This window comes from Larimichthys crocea, chromosome XVII, assembly GCF_000972845.2.
Source record: "Larimichthys crocea isolate SSNF chromosome XVII, L_crocea_2.0, whole genome shotgun sequence".
Taxonomy (NCBI): Eukaryota; Metazoa; Chordata; class Actinopteri; family Sciaenidae; genus Larimichthys; species Larimichthys crocea.
In genome coordinates, this window is record NC_040027.1 from 29,128,376 (window position 1) to 29,141,223 (window position 12,848).

General features: G+C 40.3%; 1 protein-coding gene across 9 annotated transcripts in view; it reads right to left on the reverse strand.

Moving 5' to 3' along the window:
* Window positions 1-12,848, reverse strand: part of LOC104930919 (cAMP-specific 3',5'-cyclic phosphodiesterase 4D) — an 84,692-nt gene that overhangs the window by 15,477 nt on the left and 56,367 nt on the right. For 7 of the 9 annotated variants that reach the window (XM_019268618.2, XM_027289928.1, XM_027289927.1 and 4 more), the window contains one exon: window positions 467-658. In XM_019268618.2, the coding sequence (XP_019124163.1) occupies window positions 467-658 (192 nt within the window). Of the gene's footprint in view, window positions 1-466; window positions 659-9,208; window positions 9,226-12,848 lie in introns of those variants that run through there. The other 2 variants (XM_027289930.1, XM_019268624.2) reach the window with 2 other exon arrangements.

The following is a 12,848-nucleotide window of genomic DNA, read 5'->3' on the forward strand; positions in this document are numbered from 1 at the left end:
AATGCATGTTTTAGAGTGTAAACAGGACCCTGGGTGTGTTTACATAAATACATATTGACAATAAATTCAATTGTTTTCCAAAAAATACATGGATCTAATTTTGGATACACTAATTGAACTATTTAAAGTTAAATAATTTATTATTAACAATCATTAGTGCGGAGGCATAGTACTAATGAGTAACTTGGAAAACACAGACATTAAGTAATTTGTTGGTGTATTGCACCTAGACTGGACCCAAACATATAACTTTTACACACATCTTAAAACATCAATATGTCATTATAATATTAATAGGTACTTTCAAGCCTATCATCTGCTGTTATTAGAAGGTTTTCTGGAACAGCCTCTAAACTTCCCTCCAAATAAAGCTCAACAACCCCACAATATAAAATGCAGAATGGTTTGGGGATTTGTTGGTTTACTGGTGTTCGAATACTGCAGAGTGTATCTTTGAAATACTCACAGGTCGCTGGCAGTGGATGAGTTGCGGGACATGGTTTTGGGTGAAAGGTCGAAGTCTGAGTCAGAGCGGTAGAGGAAAGACTCACGGCGCTGACTGTGGGGGAAGTTGCCCTGAAGTACCAGACCAGAACCTGGGCTAGTCTGAGAGTCCAGTGGACTTCGACCCACCGACAGGCCATTCTCCACATCAAAACTAGAGAGAGAGAGAGAGAAAAAAAAAACATAACTGTACTGTACTGGTTTGAGTGATTTCCACCTGATAATTGGCATAAAAGACTGAATTTTCACACTTTTAATTTCATTATTTTGGGTGGTCTCTCAGTACCATTCATTGACTAATGTTACTAGTATTACTACTTCTGCTACTGCCATTACTAACTAATGCTCCAGGTAGGAAACCATGAATACAGCTACTACTGGTGTTGGGAAATCTGACAATTTAATTTCAAGATCATAATCTAAAGTGTCTATACTCTACTTTCCAGACAACTCGTAGAGATCTTGGTATTTTAATGTCCACTTACTTCTGTTTCCAAACTTCATATAACCTCATTTACTAGCAAATCGGCACTATGTGAACAAACCAATAGACCAATGTAGCCAACTAAATAGCTAATTTAATAGTGCAAACTTAAGAATTCATAAGTTATTTTAAGTCTGGCTATGATCACCAGGACATTTCAAAATTTAGATTGTGGATTGTGATTGCAAATAAATAGACTGTGATATTTTTGACAGACTACCCTGCCCGACTATTACTAGTGAGGGTTGGGGGTGTGCCAAAATGAAAGCAGCTGTTTGGTTCATAAATAAATCAAAACAAGTAAATATTAGAAAAAAGCGGAGACTTAAAGACACTGATCACTTAAATAATCTCAGATGTGAGTGCATCTGTATACACAAAGACAGGAAAGAGAAGATAAGGATAAGGCAGGGATCAAATAAGCTGCATGAAGCCTCTGCAGAGTGAGTGCAGTATGCAGAAGACTGTGTGTCCAAAGGTCGAATGTTTTTCAAATACAGCAGCATGTTTCTTACACCAAAGCATCCCAAACAGCCACAGTGATGTCTGTGACAACAGACACAAGAGCCGGACGTGTGTAAATATTCATGTGACAGTATGAAAAATCATCAGGATAACACAGACACAAAACAATGTCTGCTTGGTAGCTGTTATCAGGATAAAAAGGGTACATTCAGATTTTCTGTCCTCGCTGTGAGCGCCTTTTTAAAACAGGTGACCTTGTGATTACTCGCTTTTCGCCATGAAACACACATGCACACACACATCTTTCCTTCAGCTATCTCCGTATGATGTCAACGGTGACTTCATACATGGTGCGTCAGTGGAGCTACTTACCCATATAACCACCCCGCCACTCCCACTATCACCCCGTCACAGCCACCACACACTGAAGGGCACCCCTATTACTGAACAAACTGTGTTATATAATTAATGTGAATGAGCATCATTTAAAAAAAATTGGATTTTACTGGTAGGATCAAAATGTAATGTCCTGTATTTCAAAAAATGTTTTGCCAGCTGGATTTAGTCTAACTTCTGTAACCAAACAGCATCACACCTCGACTCAGCCCTGATTTAATCATTTTGAAATCCCTCCAATCAGGATGAGGTCAGTCTGCAGGATCTGAATTGCACGGTTAGGTATTGGAAACATGCACTCAACAAATTCCCTTTGACCCAAAATTTCCTTTGCTCTTTTGTGGTTGCACAATGTTTGGTTCAAAGAGCTATAATACAGAAAAATGAACAAAGAGGGACAGAGGAGAACTTGACTATGGTAGTAGTACAGCTGTGTCTTGCTCAAGGACACTCTGACTCCTTGACTGACCAGGGAGTAAAGTGTACTGTTCATTGCCCCTTTTTGTTACAGCTATTCTTCTCTGGCCTAAATTCTAACTAAAAAAATGCTTCTACAAAATTACACTATAAGAAATTAATGTTTAATTATTTACTTGAGATTTTAAAGCACCATGGCATGGTATTTTTTTATCAATTACATTTATTGTGACCTGTTACAGCCACCCCCCTCCCTTCCTGCTCACAACAATAGCAAACAGAGCACCAACAGAGCAATGCCAGGTTGTTTCTGCGTCTATTTTTAGCACAGCATGCCTCCAGCGCTCCAGCAATAGCAGTGCCTGATAAATGAAAGATGGATATTATGCAATCGATGCTGAATGAAAGGCTTAATTTACAGAAGCAGAGGGAGAGAGAGACAGACACAGATGAGGAGGAGGAGGAGGAGGTGGGTGTGATCAGGAAGGCTGTATCCAGCACAGTGATGTGGTTCAGCATCTCACACCTGATTGGCGTGACATGGCAGAGATGGGCAGGGCTGCAGCAGGGCTTACCTCAATGATAACACCCCCTCCCCACCATCACTACACATCACCCAACATCATTTTACACCCCACCCTCCCCCTGGCTCAGTGTAGTCGGCCGTGACGAGGCTCCATCAGAGGAGACCAGTGACGTCAGAAGCTATAAATAGATCTCCCTGCCAGGAAAGAGGGGAACGGGGAGACTTGTGATGGAGCTGACGTAGATAACCCCATCAGACAGGGTGCAGATGATTTCTCCCCTACTCATGAATACATATAAGATTTAAGAATAAGGGTTTTCTTTTTTTATTGGGATTGGTTGATGCATTTAGATGAAGTAGAAATACACATTTATCTGTTGTTATACTGCTTATTATATATAAAATACGGAATCTCTAAATGAGCACGTAGGGCGTTGTAGTATGTTGCTCAAGGACACTTTAACAGCGTACATGGCCACTGCCAAGATCGAACCTGGTCATCTGATAGTGAAGCATGTCCTTTAAGCAAATCATTGGATTACAAGTCAAAGTTGGAGCATTAATTGTCAGGTGTGAATTTAAACTGACTGTCTCAAAGTCAGTTTTTCTTGATCTGTCATGTCTATAGTTTTTACAGCCTCACCAGTAAAATCTGACCTCAATTTTCCTTCAAATGTTTTTCTCATCAGTGTGGAAAAGATTATTTCGACCCACACAGGACACTAAATCTTTCCACTGGAACCCAGACGTGACATAAATTTTGGTGTTAGCAGCTTTTTACTACAAGGTGACCTGCCACCTCGCTCCACAGGGATCCATTACCGGCTTTAAATGGAGTATTAACCTACAAATATATTCTCAATATTACCAACAGTGAAATTAGGTTTTCAAGTTGTAGCTTAGAGTCTCTGCCATCATCTGATGACACAAAGATTAACTGTATGTATTGGATTTGTCCTGCTCCTTTAGATGCAGAAGAATAATCAACATAAAACATTATGAAATAATAAAACCAGTTAAACTAATTGTGATTTGTGATGTTTTTGTTGTCAGAGGACTCACAGATCCAGAACATTTTACATACCACAGACTCTTAATCACCATTCAGCTTTTCAGCAGCTACAGTTCACCACAGTTTGCTGCTGGTCAATGGCATTCATTCCCATTCAAAATAAACAGACGCCAACAGTTATTCTCATAGGGACACAGCTCCCACTACTGAGAAACATCTGGTACTGCAACATCTATCACTGATGCATGTGGAACAATCTTTCGCATCGTACAAAAGATCATGTTTCTAAACCCCAATTCATTTCCAGACATGTGCAGTAAACATATGACCTAATAAAATCAGGTAAATCCCATAACCTCCCATAAACAAGGCTCTGATAAAAATCTTGTCTTTTATATCCTGATCTGACCTGACTGAGTCTCAATCTATGTGAGCTCTGTATTTTAATCAGTCTCAGGATATCTTGTGTGTAATTTTCATTTCCACTTTAGCAGGGCTGTATATAAGCCAATGCAATAAATATAAAATAAGTTGGGGCATACATTCCATTATTTTTCTTTGCAGTTGTACTGCGTGATTTTATTCCCCCCCATTACTAGTAAAAATGAGTACACTTGGACAGACAATGGACAGCGGTAGATGATGTGGCTCCATGAGGGAATATTAAGTTTCTGCCGCAGGAAGGAAAAGGAATTGAGTAAACCAAATAGGATATTAAGCAAACAGCAAGAACGGACAAAAGTTGGAAACTTACAGTTTAAATTATTTACAGGCTGTTATTGAGTGTATAAACTATACTGCATACTGCAGCTGGAGCCCAGACAGTCTGGGTTTTCAAGGACAATACTAACATTTCCAGTGAAGCTGGAATAATATATATATATATATATAGTTATATAGTTATATGTAGTTATATATACAGTTGTTATGTTATATGCTACTTGTTATACCACTGTCTCTGTAACTGGGAAAGATCAAATCAAAATCAAATCAAATTTTATTTGTATAGCCCAAAGTCACAAAGTACATTTGCCTCAGAGGGCTTTACAATCTGTACAGGGAGTGACACCCTCTGTCCTTAGACCCTCGATTCGAGTGAGGAAAAACTTGCTGACAACAGACAGACTTACAGAGAGACAGAGACAGAAAGAGAGAGAGAGAGAGAGAGAGAGAGAGAGAGAGAGAGAGAGAAACATAGAGACAGAGAGGCAGGCTGGCGTCTCGTTCAGTTGCAGCATACATAACAAGTTGACCTTGGTCTGTCTCCTGCCTCCAGCATTGTTCTCCATGTCTCTGACGTAAATGACAGCTCCCTTTTCTCTCTTTAACTCTGTTTTACTAAACTTTTCTCACACTCACACATACACACATCCCTCAACACCCACATCCTAACCTCTGCTTTTGTTCCCAGGATGTTTGGTTAAAATCTTATCCCCCACATAGAAGAAGAGGAATCATTTTTCTTGAAACCAAATAAAAGCAAAGTTTTAATTTATAAGTTGGGTGATGACATTGAATTGGGATTGCAGTTTAGAGCTGAAGTTGATTTGACAACTGAGAGAAAGTTAATCACAAACTATTTTGATACATGATTAAGTTACTTTTCAAGCAAAAGTGCCAAACATTCTTCACTTCATGCATCTCAGCTGTGATGATTTGTTGAATTTTTTTTATCTTATGTAAGTAAATATTTTGTACTGTTGGTCAGGCTTAAAAGTAACTTTAACAGGTACAGCCATTATGTTAATCTAGAGGCGTACTAATGCTGCTCATTGAACAGTGTTGAACAATGTACTGTGTTGATATCACAGGGTTTGACCTATGTGCTTTGATGTGAAGGCACAAGAGGGAAAATGAATTTAGTTGACGCAGTCACATTTTTCTGCTCTAACCTAAGAATGGAAAATGCCAAGTATGACCAGTGTCAGTTGATGACCATGCCTGTGTGTTTATGATGTTCTCATGGGAAACAGGGCCGAGGGATTTAAAGAACTTTCTGTTTTGTATGAGAGAGTGATACAGAAAACAACCACCACAGCCAGATGTTATTTGATGGGGCGATAACATGGGCCGAGGGTCAAAGGTCAACCAACACACATACACAAATGCTCCCTCCTGTTTTCTTCCCTCATAGCGTGGGAAATGGCCAAGGGGCCTAAAACACCAGGAAGGAGGCGAGAGGTGAGGAGGAGAGGAAGAAAACAGAGCGGGAACACTTGTTCAATGTGTGTGTGAAAAGAGAGAGAAAGAAAGAGAGAAAGAGAATAATGATTAATAATTTTGAATTCAGCAATGATTTTATGACTTAAAATGAGAAAAAAATACATGAGGGTATGACAGAAACATTTCAAAACAGGAATGTATGTGTGCGTGTGTGCGTGTGGGAGTAAGAGAGTCCAGGGAGTAAAGAGGGTTTGTTTGCTTTACACCTCCAGCCCATTGTACATTTGATCTGAAAGCTGCAGAAAAACAACTCCCTCATCCAGCCCCCTGCCAAACAGTTCTTTCCTTTTACTGTCACCATGTGTGGTTTGTAACTCTGTGTGTTTATATACTCATGACAGCACACTGAGAGAGGAGACGTTGGGCAGTAGGGCACATGACAGAAGAACAAGCAGGAAAGTTATTTTCTGCAAACCCTGATCTGTGAATGTCAAAGCAGGAAAGAAAAGATTCAAAGTTCCAGTTTTGAACTATTGACGCCGTCTGTTTCGGAGTCACTCTCTTCTTCACTGAAGGAAAATCAGACTGCCTCAATTACAACATTGCTGCATCTCTCTCTCCCCCTCATTTGCAGTTATCTCTCTACTGTTTGTGATGAAGTTCAGGAAAGCATTTACTGACACTCTAGAAACAGATAAAAATTTCACATGATGAATGTAGTCCACGGGCACGCAGTCATTTCCAGTGAAAACTGAAGAAAATGGATGAATGCTGCTTGTTTCACCACATTATATCATCCACAGTACAGTAACAACTGGTTACTGTTGTTGAGACCCAGCACTATTTGAATGACTTATTGTACAGCAGTCTACAGTAGAGAAAGTTAACATCTCATTATGTAAAGTTCAGGTTTTATTGCTCTTCTTTTCAGAAAAGATTTCACTGTTGAAGAATTTCCACTGTTGTATACAGCCATTCTGGACTGAAACCGAGTGCCACACCTCCATGAAGAGCCTGTTGCTCTTTCCATCCACCTGACCAGCCACTGTGGATCGCTGTCCAAACAGAGCGAACACTCTGGGTCCAACACCAACATCTGATCTCAGAGCAGCTCATGTCTCTCTAAATATAGCCAAGGGGAGGAGAAGGTTGCATCGAGTCAAGCCAGCTGCTGTGTTTATTATTTTTCTGTGTGACCTCTGACCTACAGTCAAAGGAAGGACTTTTGCCTTTGAAAACAACAGATCTGTGTTTTGATTGCTGTCACAAGAGAGAAAGGAAGAAAGAAAGCGAGAAAGAATGGTTAAGGCCTTAACGTTACAGGCCTTGAGCCATGTCAGATACCGATAAAACTGTCGAAGTTGCAACTTCTGTGTGTTGTGTGAATACGCTATGCATAAGCCATTGTAGTTGTGCTGCTATTCGTCACAATACATTAGTATCCTGTATGAATTATATCAGTATAATATATACAATGTAAGTCAAGTGATACACACCCGAGACAAGAGATGACAGTTGGAGAAATAAATGAGACAAGAAAAGAGAAAAGTAATTTCACAGGGTGTGCAGTGAAAAACAGAGCTTCTGACCAAGAACTCGTAACATGTTCATTTCTTCCCATGGGCAGTTCAAAACCAGTATCTCATATATTCCAAGTCCGAGACTGCAGATGAAGAAAATAAAAATTAATATCCAAATCCAAAAATTGAAAACCACATATCTACACAAACAAACAAATATCCAAAAAAATTCTGAATATTTGGGCCTAGTCCTACTAAAAATCTATTTTATACAATTACTATTTATTTTTAATTTGTTTGATCTTAAACCTTGTTTGGAGGTTGACCAGAGCTATTGTCATTGTTTGGTCAAAGATACTTGTGCAGGACAGTTGTTATGTTATTGAAATATGGTACTGTGGTTAAAGGACGGTATGCCTATTCAACAAACGTACTAAAAAAAAACAGTGGCCTTTTCAGTAGACTCTCATAAATATGAATGTAACCGGTGCAGTGCTGAAGTGGTTAAATTTTTGCATTGCAGGGCGCCTAAAAGGTTGATTCACTCCTCCGGACAGGGTCTATGTGCAGTGATTAGCTCTGTCCGTCCAGCTGGGGAGAAATCCATACAGTGGCTGATCAGTATTAACATCATTAAAAACTGGTTAGGAGGGTAGCACACTGGGCCAGAACCACCCAGAACCACACAACACACGCACACACAGGCAGTGTGTGATTATAGCCCCAGCAGTAGAGATCTAGATTTGGCTCCAGAATCGACCTGAAAATCGAACAACCCTACATCGTACTGCTGCACAACTAGATAGACTGGATCGGGGCACAAACCCACACACATAGACAAACACACACAGTCTGTCTTTGCCCAGCAACAGGCCATGCTGAGTACTCCTCTAATTATGTTCATAAGGCACTAATTGGCGCCTTTCGGTATACAGTGATTGAGTCCGGCAGTAAGGCAGGAGTGTGCCACTTCCTCCTCCAATTAGCTGAGGGCAGGAGCAGCCAATCACATCACCGATCAGCGGGACACAACAAAATGGAGACAACAGGAGGAGAGTGTTTTCTGCAAGTCTCAGGCTGTTTGGTCTTGATTGTTTTTGAGTGAGTAATTTAAAGCACTCAGCATCTTTCATATTTATTATTATCAGTAATAGTAGTAAGAAGAATTAGATTATCATTGGATAGAAGGCATTGGATAAAAATACACTTTTCTTGGGATGCACTGATGCAGCACACTGGATTTTAACACCTTACTAAGATCAGGTGTCATCACTGACATTAGTGATTCATACTGAATACTGATTCTTTCTTAGTGTCATTATAAAACAAATTCAAAATTGTTTCTGCCGTCAGTTAAATTCATTCAGTCACTGTGGACGGCCAACTCCTTATGTTACTTTAAAAAAATACTCCCAGTGTGTTCCTCGCAGTGAGGCATAAAAATAAATGTGTATATCTTGGAAAAAACAGCACGGGTATTGTATATTGTAATTGAATCCAGGGCACAGTGGTGAGGACAGAGCCTTTGGGGCCACATGGGGTACACGCTCCACCAGGTGAGCTACCAGGGTACCAACACTTCAATGCTCTTTGGTAAACATACAGTAAGAACCAGAGCTTTACATTATCTGGTGTTAGTTATTTTCTGATCTTTTGAAAACTTACACATCATCCCACTGTGTAGGCAGAGCCCTGAAGTCTATGTAGGTGAACAAGCTCACCTGTGACCATCTGTGCAGGAGCAGGCTGCATGTGAATGCCTTATTTTTTCAGTCCATCAGCCACACTATTGTCCAATCCTGCACCAAGATAATGGAACAGAGCCTCTTTGTGAAGTGTCCATCTGTTCCTGAGTTGATCATCATTCCTGGAGTCACAGAGATGTCACGATAACACTCTACACTCCACTATTCTAGCAGTGACACACACACACACACACACACACACAGTTACACTTGTCTGCTGACGTTAGCTGTGGTTTCATGGCTGTCACTGCAATGCCGATCGACCAGCTCCCAGGCCTGTAATTATTCCCGGCCTGACGCTCTCCTCGATACAGTTCTGTTTTTCAACCAAATAAGAGACAAGAACACAAAGGATGCTATGAAACACGCTAAAAAGATACAAGCCAGAAAACAGCTGGCTGAGCTTGTGGACTCAGTGGGATTACTGTTGTTTGTTGTAGGAACAGAGAGGAGTGACTCCAGAGACTCAGACCGGATGTGTCGTGCAGTTCAGCGGGTTGAGGCGTTTGCTGTGAATTGGCAACGATTTGGGATCAAGTCCAGTGACCAGGCACTGTTACGTCAATTATTCCCGCCGCTCCTCACCAGGGGTCGAAAATTCTTTGTCACATAAGTCAAAATTCCTGCAAAATATATTCTTATATATGTATGAAATCTGGAGGAGTGTACTGTATGACATCATCATGAAATCGCATGCAACAGCTGTGGGGAACATTACAGTGCATCTATCGACCACGGACAACAACAGCTGCCTGTGAACATCAGACCAAAACCAGTCAAGACATCGACCATCTCTGAACAGACAGGTTCATATATGCCAACGCATGACGGAAGGTCTATATCTACTTTTGTTGAACTGAGCAAACTGAGATGTGAGATGTGGTCAGACAAAAGCTAGTAAGTGAACCTGATCAAACTACTGTATAGGACAGTTATTTCAGCAGGTATATATCTTTCTAGCCATTGACAAGTGAGAAACTGGGTTCACTTTAGAAACTGAACAGATAATGGATGGATGAACAGATGGTAATTTGAACAATTAATTTAATTTTACCCGCCACCATATTCGATCAAAGAGGAAAAAACTCCAGCAACACTCGTTAAAAAAAATACTTTATTATGAGCAGTCTCACAATAACGTTCTTCATATTACTGTTTTTCTGGAGTTTTCACCTCTTCAGACAGTTTTACGTCTCCACAAGTGTGAGAAGTCGTGCCGGAAACCCCTCTGTGGTTTTGGCACGCTCTCCTATATTAGTCAGCCTCTTTAAACTGAAGCATATAACCCAATTTATCGCATACATATAGTGGTCTTCAGATTGGTCACCCTTCTGAATCAGTGAAGTTGTCCAGACTTCAGGGTGGAGAGCAACAACTGCCTTAACTGAACCCAGCACTGAGATATGGGATACACAAGGCAAGAAATGCCTTTGACAAATATGGAAATAAACTAAAACAGATGGAGCTGGAGGTTGTGCAGGGAGAAATCCATCAACACTGTCAGTGCAGGTGAGTAAAGCCTAACCGGCTGCTGGGGCATAATGAGACCACTGATACTGTCAGCTGATACTCAGAGCTGACTCATACTCACGGTGAGCACGACTTCAGTGCCCTGCCAGAACGAACGTGCCTCTTCGTTTACCTTATGTCGCAACATGCTGGCATCTTGCAGTGACCTTTGACTTAATATATAGTGAGTTGTGCGTCACGTCACAGTGCGTTGACATGGGCTGAGGCCCGGAGGGCTGGCCAAGCTTCCGTGACACAGTCAAAGGTCAGATCTCATTTCTGAACTGTTGCGAGGGACAGGGTGTATGCAGAGCACATGAAAAGTCAGATGATACCTGTGTGGAGATGGCATGAGCTGAACTGGTATTGGTATATTGGTGTATGGCTCGAATGTTGGTCTTAAACTGAATATCAGATATGAGTCATTGCTATCCTGATCTGATGAAGGTTTCTGAGGCAGTGAACGTTGACAGAACACTTCTTTTGCTTTATTCTCTTATTTTCTCATCAAAGCAGAATTCATTTTTGTCATCATGGAAGGTTTTGTAAGCTCTGTAACTCTTTCCAGACTGACAGTTGTCAAAGATTTTCAGTTTTTTCATCTTTTTTTAAACTTCTTGAGATCACGGCATGATGTGTTGCAAAATCACACAGTTTAATTCGATAGTGTGCCTTAAAAATACTGCTTGTCCTAAACTAATTTCATCAGTATGGTTGTGAGTTTTTGTGATTTCGGAGTTTCCCTGCATATCTAAGTCTAAAAAAATGAGCACAATGCGTCACACACAATAAGAGCTGCCAAAGTTAATGACGTCAGTTTTTATTCCGTGTTGTCAGCTGCAGCTGAAAACATTTAACACAACCATGTTTGCATTAGTAGTATACTGCCTTTTCTACTCATGACTTCCTTTCATTGAGGAAAAAATATTTTATTATGAAGCAGCTGCAGAAAATATTTTTGGTTTGGAGGTTAAAAGTTGGCCCATATCTACAGTTTGACATTTCTTGCTGCAGATTTAAAATAGACTGGATAAAGAGCTGCAGGCACTTATTTAATTTTTGTTGCAAATCCACGGATGTCCAACACAATCAAAGTCAACAAAGTTGTTCTCTCACCCTTTCTCACCCTAAAAGTATAGCTTCAAGTTAAGAAATAACTGTGTCAGATCCTCTTCCACCTTGACAAAAACACAATAAACACAATAAACACAATAAAAGAGCTATTTTTTTTCTGTGTTTTTCAGTACTGCACACGCATTGACAAAGATAAGATACTAAATAGTGGCACAAAAAAATCTGCTAGCAACAGCCTCAGCTCAGTGAAGTCCTGTGGAAGTACTATGAACTGTGTGTTAAGTGTGTTGTTTCACAAGCAGCGAAGAGCACAAGGCCGCACATACACGAGACATTTCATCATGACTGTCACTGACAGAGAGAGAACTGCCTCTGCCCTCAGCAACTAAATCATATCTACCACCAGAGATCTAATTTTCTGTATTATGTTAATCTACATGTGGTACTTCAAACACACCTATGAATAGCTACTACTTACTTTACTCTAGCACAGGACAGAGTGGAGGATGAACCAACCTGAACTAAATTAACAGCATCAAACTGGCAATAAACAAATGGCAGGTTTATATGTTTCACTTTATGTTGGTGACTTTTTGGAGGACTGTAGCATTAACCCTTTAACTCATCACTCTATCATCAATTATGGCTTCTTATGGGACTTTTATGTTGCTTTGATCTTACAGTGCTGAGTAACTTTGGTGACTGAATCAATATGAACAACAACATTATCATTGTTATTATTATCAGGATTGATGAACTGTTAGCTCGCCTTCTCACCGTGTGAGTCAATGTCTACATCAGTGACTCCTGCTGGGAGTTAAGAAATGATGAATGAGTCAGAGTCTGACATCAGTCCTCATCATCATCATCATCATCATCATCATCATCACTGATGCTGCAGGTCTATGGACAAAAAGAGCAATAACAGGTAGCATAGGACAAGACAGAAGTGGCTAAAAAGTCCCTGAAAGCAATGTATGGTTTGTTTAATACAGAAAATGATTGACGAATCAAGATACCTCATGACATTAAT